Below are 11,656 nucleotides of genomic sequence, written 5' to 3'. Positions count from 1 at the left end.
AACAAAAATCTCATTAACAAAGCTACAGTCTGCCGGCTGGTTAGACAAAAATCTTACCAACAGAGTTTCGTCAATCATCTGGCGTGACAAACATCTTTACCTATACTTTTACACTTTCTTTGTGTGAGCTTAGGAGATCAACACCAAATTCATGTCCCTGCCTGGTAAACCTAAGGTCTGGCGTGTTCTTTGATATTTTTGAGACAGTCAATTGACTAAAATGTATCAATTGTAGTTAAGTGCTTGTTGTGGCAGACGATAGCATGTGGAAATATTAATTAAATTTTTGTCCAGCCAGACGAGAACATTTACAACATCAAAGAGATATTTTGTCTGGCCAGACAAAAACTGTGGCATGTTAGTAACATCTTTGTCGAACCGGGCGACGATTAATTTTGTTTCAGGATTTCCGTTGTAATGTATACATTTATAATATGAATAATAAACGTCTCACCCCGCCCCCAACCCGTGCCATTCGTTTTCGTAGCTAGTAGCCGTGTTGTAGACTGGCTATATACGTATGTAGGGAATGCATTTTCAGTAACTATTGATACTCGTCTTTCAATACTGTACGCTACTTGGATTTAAAACTTTAGTTACAATAACACCAGCCCGGTGACCAAGCCATGTTGAATTTACGCGGATTGGCCTTCGCTGGTTCTGACTTGGGGTTCATGGCTGGAACTATTTTCTTTGTCAGTTCTTTCAAACGTGCCTCCATTTCAGCTACTTTTTCTGGCATCTCGTCCTTGATGTCGTTACGTTCAGTCGGATCATCTGTGGAAATAACATTAAATGTTTATATGTACTGCATAACATGAACACCACGAATCTAAATACATAATCTAAAATACGTGGAAATCAGTTGATTACAATCAACTGTAATCTGCCTCCATAATGACCATTGCTACATTGTGTCTATAGAGTTCGCGATACCTGTTTTGCCAACAAAACAAAAGATTGGTAAATCTTATCGTCTGGATCTACAAATACACATATAAATATTGACACGCCAACATTGAAGTACACTTGTGACTTGTATACATTTTACCTTTGAGCTGTGTTGATAAACACTATATCTTGTTTATGTAATATATATATGATTTGTGGTAGCTCACGCAGAAACAAATATTGGTTAGTGTTTGTTATGCCAGACAATGAATAGCAATGTCTTTTGTCGTCCAAAACAATGAAACATGGCAATGCCAGCAAGGTATTTGTTGAGCTAGACCGGGAGCTACACAGCGTCTGTTTCTACAAACCGGTTGTCCATTGTAACTGTGGGATATAGGTAACCAGCATATCACTCTGCAACACACATATAATTATATATGAAAATAGCCTGCATTATACAACGCCCATCCATTACCATATGTATGTATGTATGTATGTATGTATGTATGTATGTATGTATGTACGTATGTATGTATGTATGCATGCCTGCCTGCCTGCCTCTCTGTATGTCTGCCTGCCTCTCTGTATGTCTGTCTGTCTGTATGTATGTATGTATGTATGTATGTATGTATGTATGTATGTATGTATGTATGTTGTATAGCGTACGGGTATACCTATTCATTGTATAAAACATTGTCCAGACACTTTAGTTGCTTTCTTCGAAGCATCTTGTAGAGGATACTGTTGCGTTGTTTAACGTTGAACAACATCTGTCGAATTTAATTAATGTAGATCCCACAACCACGAAGATTTCTAGACTTAGTATAGTAGCCAATCACATCTTTAGATTAGCAGACGAATGTTTCCGGAATAACCCAGGTTGGAATCATGGTCTCGGCACCAAAAGGATAGGACTAGGAGTTCTTGGCAGAATGACAAAGCTGACAGCCAGGTTTTTTACATGATGGTCTACTAAAACTGTAAAGTTACACAAAGTTCTTCAGATCAGTGAAGGTTTCAAGAACATTCGTCTGATTGGCTGCTGAGACTATAAATCTCCTTGTTGCATATTCTACATTAAGAAGATTCGACATCGTGAAGTATTGGAGGGGTGAGTGAGGCTTGGCGTGTGGTGTTTAATCTGTTACAATGTACAAGGGAGTACGGTTATCCCCCCCCCCCCTCTCGCTATGAAATGAATTCTCTTTCACCCCATACCTATGATGTTGAAGAGGTATTTTCCACTAAGTTTTGCACGGCCCTTTTCAGTCCTGACGTCTTCCATCTCGGGTGGAGCTACCCAGGAAGCTGTCGATAGACAAAATGTGACAGAATCTCATTAGTACGCTGGCACACACTTAAGCTTGGTAAAGGAAAGGGATACCTTGTGGACTCGTATCGTATAATAAAAACTTGACTGTCTAAGCAGAGAAAATTATTCTTTTTTGCCTCTGTGAGTACAATTTGTCATTACTATGCAGATAACATGATGAGTTCAACTTGGCATTATTCACTTACACGTGAAAGACTCTTTCAAAGACGTCAGTTTCCTGAAATATATGTAAGCTGAACAATCCGATGACAATATCAAAACATTTTATATTAAATAACTGACATGTTTGTGTTTGGAAAACGACTAAAACGTCATTATTCCATCACTGCATTGTATATAAATCATGTATTGAATATTGTGCATGTATCTGACATCGAGCAATTACATACTTACCCGGATTGCCGGCTTTACCAACGATGAGTTTGTAGTCTCCCATTCTACAGAAGGAATATAGATCTAATCATCAAAAAGTACTGTACATAACACGTTTCCTGTTTATGTGCAGTTTTGCCTATGAGATAATTTCACCTTGAGCCAAAACAATTTAAAAGTACGCAGCCACAAAACGCCACGCTTTAGGTGTCAATTTCGTACCCTTTTTCAAATTCTTGCAAATAAGTATGTACTAAAGAATTTACCTCAAAAATACAAGTGTCAAACTTAAGATATCACTTTGTGTGATACCTCACCCCCTTCTCAGTTAATTAATGGCTATTATTCAACTATTTTGAAATTCAACTATTTCAGAATCCAAAATGGCAGTTGAATGTTGCATAGTTCTGTAACAGTTTGTTAGGCCTTGACAACAAGACAATGAACCTCCACTTTTCTGTCGCCATTCTAAAATAACAAGGAGTAGGCTTTCAAATATCAAGGGTTAGTACTTTTCGAATCTCTTTCATTTTCAGGGAAATTGATCTTCTGTGCAAATTGTACCTTAAACGCATATAGGCTCTCATTGAGGATAGGATGACAGTGATGAAATGGAATGTTTTGATGAATTTGATTCAAATTTGACAGGGCCATGGTTAGGCTGTAAGGTACGCCGTGACGGGGCGCCCTCAAACATCGGCCAACCCCTAACACGAGAGAAGGCCGGTGAGGGCGAAACGTCACGACGTATCTTACTGTCTAGGCCATGGTTTACTACACATGGTTCTAGTGCACTTGACCTGAGTGGGGCTCTGTGTGAAATGTAATATCGCTGTGATGTAAAAAGTAATTACATTTACGTTGCGATTTTCATTTGCTATGGTGAGTATTTTGTAAAGATTCTGTTAGTAGTACAAATCAAAATATGTCTAATTTCTATAATGCAATGAAAAAGTACGATATCTTAATAACAGCATATTAGATTTAGTTTAGCCAACCTTATAGCTGCACCAGCTGGGTCGATTTCATCAATATTGTACACAAATTCGGTCCTGGGTGAAGGGTCACCTTTTGATAAGGTGTTCCATACGTCAATACCATCGATGTCTGGGTCTACAGTAAAGAAACATCTTGCCAAATAAATCACGCCCTCTGACGACATTATATGGTACCAGGATATCCACTAAAGCTAAAACAAGACATTCAGTAACATGGTGTAGATAAATGGAACGGTAACCATTACAACCATCGATATCAATCAATCAATGAGAGAAAAAAAATCTTTTTACAAGTTTCCAAATTACCAAATGAATGACATTGTCTGAAAGACATAATACTCGCCAGATGGCGCTAGACAGAAAGCTAGCCATTGGCTGTACAATCGTACCTGCCTCTCCTCCTGCCAATCCTACCAAAGTTGGATACCAGTCAACGATATGAACCAGCCTGTAAATGTGTTACATGTTTTTTTTAAGTTAAAAAAATGCTTGCACCGGCAATTGAAGTAATACAATGTTTAGATTATTTGCTCTTCCCAATGTGTGTCAGTTGTATTCTAGTGTATAATGGTAATTAAAAAGAGAACTGACATTAACCCTTACACGTGTACTGTAACAATGGACAATGGTTATTTACATAAAAATGACAGGAAACGAAGTTTACAACTTATACTTTTTACTATTTCCACAAACCTTGTTCTCCTGTCAACAAATAGTTCATAAATACACGCAACATATATATTTTTTTAAAGATTAAAAAAAAAATTGTAAAGAAAACTCCACTAGGATATGCTAAACAAAATGTGATTTACTCACTCGTTGCTAACATAACCAGTTTTTTCTAACATCTTGCCGTGAACGAAGCCTACAGCTCGAGTACCACCTTCCCATAATGTAGTCTTAGCACCTCTTAGAGGCCAGTTACTACCTGCGTTGTTTGATTTGGCTGTCCCTCCATTCTGAATTAGTGTGTACGTATATAAATAGGGGAGACAGAGGCTAACGTTAGTTAACTATTCCCGTTATATTTTCGTACATTAAACGGGTCAATTTCTTCATTAGTCGACAAAAGGGATTTGTGTGTGTGATAATTATATAAGCGCTTACATGAGCAAATAATTGCGCGAATCCAAATTACATGTTTATAATAACACCAATACTGTATATCTTGTCTTATGCTTGACGCTCTGCGGGCGTGGTTATATTTCCATGGTGTTTTGAAGATACTTCTATCCCTACTTTGCTCGAGAATCGGAAACATTTCCACAATAAATACACTTGTTTTTTGACCAAATATTGTGGACATTTTTTTGGACGAAAAATGGATCAATGTTTAGGGATTTTTCTTGAAAACGTTTTGAAGGCAACTTCACATTTCTCGAGAACTGGCGATATTTCCAAAGCATGGTAGAATTATACTTAAACGCGTTTATCGACAAAATTGGGCGAACAATGGAAACACGTTCAATGATTTCATCTTCTTTCCGACCCCCAGTAAACTGATCTCTCCTCGTAAATAGTCGAGATTGGAATAGCAAAAACAGAGATCTAGCAATTACAGACAAATACATGTAGATACGTCATACGTACATCACTACTAAAGACGATGAGAGTATTGTCAGACATTCCAGCATCTTGCAAAGCAGACACTACATTTTTCACTGCATCATCCATCGCTGTAACCATAGCTACATAGATAGATAACATAAAGTTAAACATGATGATGGTATCACTATTTCATTAATATATTCCTTTTCGTCTTTTTGCCTTTTTCCATGTCCACTCACCCACCCACCCACCCGTTCATCCGTCCGTCCGTCCATCCATCTGCCTGCCTGTCTGTCTGTCTGTCTGTGTGTATGTATGTATGTATGTATGTATGTATGTATGTATGTATGTATGTATGTATGTATGTATGTATGGCTATTCTACCCACCCGTCCGTATATGTCTCTGTATGTGTGTCTACCACCCCGCCCGTGTCTGTCTGTCTGTCTGTCTGTCTGTCTGTATGTATGTATGTATGTATGTATGTATGTATGTATGTATGTATGTATGTATGTATGTATGTATGTATGTATGTATGTCTGTCCGTCCGTCTGTTTTCGTCTTACCAAGTTTTATCCTCCGATTTTCGTTTTTGATGGACGGGTACATGTCGATGTATTTCTGTGGCGCCTGGAACGATAAACAAAATTAAATGTAGGAATTAATAGTGAAACCATATTTGGTGTACATTAAAATATACGGTCTCACTGTTGTTATCTTACACAAAGTAATAGAGGTCTACAGACAAAGATAATAATATGAAAATAAAATTACCTCAAAAGTAAATTAAACATACACACTGTACACGTGCACATTAAAACTATAACTCAACAATAAAAAAAGGATGGTTACCTGAAGTGGACCGTGAACACTTTGAAAGGATAGGTAGAGAAACATTGGTTTTCTTTGATCATGGTATGTGATGAAATCGGAAGCTTTCTCGCTGAACAAGTCCTACAATTATAATAACAAGATATCTATTATATTAAATATACCAACAAATGATTTATTATAGATATAGTAAAATGTATTACACAAAGTTAACAATATTTCTATGTGCTCTACTTAGGAAACCTATGTCTAGAGACATAATCAAAGTCAGTGTTTGTAACTAAATAAATTAAAAAAGCCAAACAATATATTAAAAGGGTTGTTATTGTACGTACAGGAAATGATTTCTAAACAAACTGGGTAAACAGTATTTTCTGCAATGTGCAGGTTTTTGTTGCTGCTGCATTAAACACAGGCTGTTCTTGTTGTGGGCTTTCACTGTGTGTATCACGCGACTTCATGAAGTGGAGCGCCCCCAACGACGAATATGTCGGTCTGTATTAGGCAAGCTGATATGAAGTTTTATTAGCATTGAGATAATCGTACACGTATGTCGTCACTAACTATGATTATGTTCAACACAGCTTAGATACAGACATGACGTTTAGACACTTACAGATGAATATACCCCCGTCTGACTCCAATCTGGCATCATGTTGTCTCTCAGATCCAGAAAACCAGCTACAGAGAATGAGAACAAACACAGTGACAAGTTGTACGCACAGGCACAGAAGCAGAAACACATACATACATACATACATACATACATACATACATACATACGTACATACATTAAAAAAAATAAATATGAACATGTAATTCTGGCTCATATGTAAGCGGCTCCGTGTATTTACACTCTCCAAGGACAGCGCCCTCTGAGCTGAAACAGTAGTCAGTAATTAATTAATAAATAAAGTTATTGATGTACTCAAATACATTATTCATGGGACAGTGACATTTTTTGTTCAAAGACATCAATGGTGGTAGAAATGTTATTAGCAAGAACAACCACGCCGTAAAGCACACTAAAACAACGTTGGATATTCACGATGTTTTGTAGTCATCGTAGCGCACATCTCTATTGCAAAGCCACTATTGGAAATACAATTACAACATTTTAAGAAACCCATTGCTCTGTACGCAAAGATATTCATTTAGAATATTTAGAATCTAGACTACAATAGTGATAATACCCCTCTTCAAAGTGCGATTGCTGGCAGGCTATCTTTCAAATACGCGTATACCGTATACTTACATAGTGTATGATTGAAATAATCGGACACACCGAGGAGTAAACCATAGAAACGGTCAAAACCACGTGCCAGTGGCGTGTATTCCCAGCTACAGTATCCTAAATGCCACCTGTAATAGGAGATTCAGGATCAATACCACATTAGGAAGCTGGAATATTTCAACCTGAAAGTCAGATTTAGACATTATGAAATTAAATGTTAGCGACAACTCCCTGCCATCAAAACAACAACAACAACAACAACAACAAAAACAACAACAACAACAACAACAACGATAACAAAAACATTACTACAACAAGAACAACATTTCGAAAGATGCAGAAACAGCCTTACTTTCCAACCATGTATGTCGCGTATCCCTGTTCGCGAAGTTTCTCTGGAAACACTGTCAGGTCAAGAGGTAGTCCTGCTGCTCCAGTACGTTTCAGTACTCTGTGCTGATATACAATAAATTTGTCCAAAATTAGTGGTTGTAAGAAATATATTGTTCTTTGAGATTCAACGTTTTGCTAAAATTAGTTGAGCCCATTTTAGTGTGTATTGATACACGTAAGCATGATAAGATATACGACAAGGTTATTTTGAAAACTGAGAGTACCTACTTACCTGCATACCAATGCGATATGGGTAATACCCACTGAAAAGTGCTCCCCGACTCCTGTAATAAATAACATTACATTTAAGAAGATGAATTCAGACACAGACAGACAGACGGACACTTACATATACACAAACACACACACACACACACACACACACACACTCATCCATATATCGTGACCCTGTTAGGGCATAAAAATGTAGATAAGAAAGACAAAAAAATCATCTATAATTATATATAATATTCGAGTATATCACCCTTGGACGGACATAGCGGCACAATGGTCTATAATTATGCTTCTTCAACTCCATGGATAGCGTAAAATTCATTGCAGCAGCCTCTGTAAGGCCCAGTGTATAATGTTACCATAACAACCTATATCCCACCAGGTCCCTAACTATATAGCTTGGTTGATTTAGCCGTTCAGAAACAAACGGCAGCAGATACCAAACCCAACGGCCGCCATCATCTCAATGGCGATGATATGTGACTGAGCTATAGAAAATGTTGGTTCTCAATAAAAGGGAAAATGATGGTATAATACTCTACTAAATGCGACGACATGGGAATGAATTATGAGCCTTTAAATTATATGTCTACTATGTCACACTGATCATGAGCAGATATACATCGAAGGACATCATCGTATTCTGTCTAACCAGAGCTGTTATTTCTTCGGCGACACTGCGAAATTACGACAGTGCGTCTTGGACGGTGCCGTAAAAGAGGCTGTCGTTTATCGTAGTAAATTGTATATAGCAGTACTCACGGTGTGCATATTGGCTGAACGTACGACTGGTTCAGAGTGACGCCCTCTCTGGCCAGTGTATCGATAGTTGGTGAGATAACGTAGGGGTTATTGTAACCAATATCGCCCCACCCTAAAGATTAGTAACAGAAATTAAAAAAAAAATTGAGAAATCCGTAAAACAAAACAACAAATGTCTATAGTTTATATGTTGTTAATTTGTACCCTGTTCTCCACGCCTGCTCTTTGTCTTCCACTTGTGTTTCCAGGTTGTTGACCTTCCGGTGACAAATATTGACATTTCAATTTATCACTCAGCACGTTTAGGGACAAAAACAAAATCAAGGGTATTGTGCACTTTCGGGCAAAGCATGTTTACAGTACAGGGCCAACTATACGGCTTTTACCGAGTACAAACTTGTTTCCGAGAGGATGGTTTTGCCCACAGCACAGGCACTTGTTTCCCGATATATGTATCAGAACATTTCTATCAGAATACAATAAAATGTCGATACTATCGATAATAATGACGTATTTAGCAAACTGTATATGAAAGGGGTAAAATTATACTTGTGTCTATGATTGCGCAAGTCCACCCACCGCGCACCAGTCATAACCAATAGTCGCGTCATTATGGGCACTGCAGATGTATTTACATGTAATATCAGCTGAACGTAAAAAAAATCATGTTTAGACGTAAAAAAATTGTGTGGTTCCGATTACATTCAATTTTAAAATAAGTGGGGTAGGTATTTTTTTAAATATTTATTATATATATTTTTTCATGTGTGAGTGTCTAGTTCAGGTTTTTCATTGTTTTCCAATGATCTATGTGTTGTTTAGTTCTTCCTATCAAATGTAAAACCATTACAGATTGGAAGAACAGTTTTATATATATTGTCTTTTTAAGTTGATATCAGTTTCCACACCCACTATTTCTTGCGAGACTTCACACGATTTTCGCGATTTTATTATTAGTTTTCTCGAAAACGCAACAATTAGTTTAGGGTCAGCATGAAAAACTAGGTGGGGTCGGGTAACTGGAACCAAGTTGCAAACAATTTTTTTTATTTGGTCTTACTATGTAACAGAGTTTACTTTTATACTTCAAAATTACATTGCATGCAATGTATTTGATATGAATAGGGAGCCCAGCCATGTCCCAGACTCCAGGAGACTAATGCATACCACATGTAGTAGATTGTGATAAAGAGGTCAAAGTCCTCTAAGGAAATGTTGACTAATTCTTGGTACTGAATACCTAATTGTCATACCATATAATGCCACTACGTAAGATCAACAATCAAATTCAATCCAAATAAATCAATTTGTAACAACCACTTGTAATACTTTCAGTTGGAAAATATGCTTATGCAAAAGTAAGTGATATGCGAGTTTATGATCAGGCCTGGGAGTGTACAAAGCCTCCCTATCTTAGTGAGCAAAGATCTACCAAAATAATATTCGTTTACGTCCTTCAAAATATAAGATATAGTAATTATAGTAAAGTTTAGATGACCCTGGCTGAGAAGGCCAAGTTTAACAGCTCTATGAAAAAGGTATTGGTGAGACGTTTGCATGCTGTTAATAAAACTTGTTTACCACTGCATATATGATGATTGACCTCCCAGACTGGTCTGGCTCTAGGATATAGGTATGGTATTCAGTAGCTTATGTTAGACAATTTGTGAATTTCAACAAAAGACAGTTGGCTGTGAATTACATGCCCGACGTCTTTGGTGCTGTACAGAATTGAAATTATATGTATGGCACATCGGATTAATTTTGGAATGTGTACAGCCACTTGGCATGCAAACACGACAGTTTCATTCTATTGCTTGCTAGCTAGCAAATCAAATCATGAAAAATAATTGAACGCACTTACCGAGATCGTCTGCTAGGATAAACACTATGTTAGGTTTCTGTGGTTCATCTGAGGCTGTGTCCTGGCTGTGAACAGTAAAGACAGCTAACGTGACGAGAAGCAGTGCGACACCGCATATGGTCTGGCGAACGTACATGATGGCTAATAACACTAGTAACTAGATTGCTTCGTTATTTTAGCAAGACGTCCGCAGTCTAATCTCTACATCACGTGACTAAGTAGAAAGAGTGTCATGCATGGATACCAAGTAATGATTGGAGATTGTGATAACAATGAAACGTTAATCATGGACAGTGACTTTGTACAATCTCCAAGACTACTTATGCCCTTTGTCTGACATGTACGGGATTAGAAGTCCTCGGAGCTAATATTAAAGTTTGTTATCACAAACTCCTTGTCTTCTAGTTGCTGCTGAAGTCTTATCAGCATTGGATAGTGTAAGACAAGGGGCGATTTAGAAGGTGTGAATTGGGTTGACCTTTGTAGTTCAAGTAAAACCAGTCCAGCAAAGTCAGAAACCACATGCCTGCACATGGAAGTATCGGGGAAGCCTCCATGGTCTCAAGAATGAAATGCAAAAGGACCCAATTAGTTTGCCAAAATTACGAGGATAACTTAATTACCGAGAAAAATAGTTGTGGCAAGTAGTATTAAAAATAAGTCATACTACAGTACCACGAATGGAGTAGTTCAGCCCTATCAGGGCTTGTGAATGTTGAATGGCTTATTTGTTTCGCCCTGAACACTTCATGCTGTGTGTGTCCCCCATCCAAATGTGTACACTTTTATCTCAGTTCTATCATCATCTAGACGGAGCCGCGTTGTTTATCTTTCTACCAGAGTCTATTGTACTTAATATGCCCGACAATTTCACAGGATAGCAGGATTCGGCCATCTCACCCTTGCTAGACTAGATTAAGATTTATGCTCTTCATCTGTCATAATGTTGACACATTGTTTGACATGTACGGGATTAGCAGTCCTCTACCGGAGCTAATATTAAAGTTTGTGTAGCGGGTTATAACCAACTCCTTGTCAGAGTTGCTGCTGAAGTCTTATCAGTATTGGATAGTGTAAGACAAAGGGGGATTTAGAAGGTGTGAATTGGGTTGACCTTTGTTGTTCAAGTAAAACCAGTCCAGTCAAAGTATAGGGGAAGCCTCCATGGTCTCAAGAATGAAATGTAAGGCCCAG

General features: G+C 37.8%; 1 protein-coding gene across 1 annotated transcript; it reads right to left on the bottom strand.

Moving 5' to 3' along the window:
- Positions 1–592: 592 nt before the first annotated feature.
- Positions 593–10,598, bottom strand: LOC144448038 (arylsulfatase J-like). Its single transcript, XM_078138187.1, has 15 exons — positions 10,463–10,598; positions 8,599–8,710; positions 7,835–7,886; positions 7,562–7,665; positions 7,231–7,337; positions 6,592–6,656; positions 5,997–6,098; positions 5,711–5,774; positions 5,188–5,285; positions 4,414–4,556; positions 3,987–4,045; positions 3,598–3,712; positions 2,621–2,664; positions 2,113–2,202; positions 593–777 (listed from the first exon to the last, which is right to left on the bottom strand). Exons 1-15 carry the CDS (start codon positions 10,596–10,598, stop codon positions 593–595), a joined length of 1,476 nt encoding a protein of 491 aa, XP_077994313.1.
- Positions 10,599–11,656: the final 1,058 nt, after the last annotated feature.

This window comes from Glandiceps talaboti, chromosome 17 (assembly GCF_964340395.1).
Source record: "Glandiceps talaboti chromosome 17, keGlaTala1.1, whole genome shotgun sequence".
In the NCBI taxonomy this organism is placed as follows: Eukaryota; Metazoa; Hemichordata; class Enteropneusta; family Spengelidae; genus Glandiceps; species Glandiceps talaboti.
Note: the sequence above shows the minus strand (reverse complement) of the source record. Positions and strands in the feature narration are given on the sequence as shown.

Coding starts and splice junctions, on each gene's coding strand:
- LOC144448038 (XM_078138187.1), bottom strand. CDS start 10,598: ATGTACGTTCGCCAGACCATATGCGGTGTCGCACTGCTTCTCGTCACG. Junction 6,099..6,591: donor AGACGGGGGTATATTCATCT/GTAAGTGTCTAA, acceptor TTATAATTGTAG/GACTTGTTCAGCGAGAAAGC. Junction 4,046..4,413: donor ACTGGTTATGTTAGCAACGA/GTGAGTAAATCA, acceptor ACACATTTACAG/GCTGGTTCATATCGTTGACT.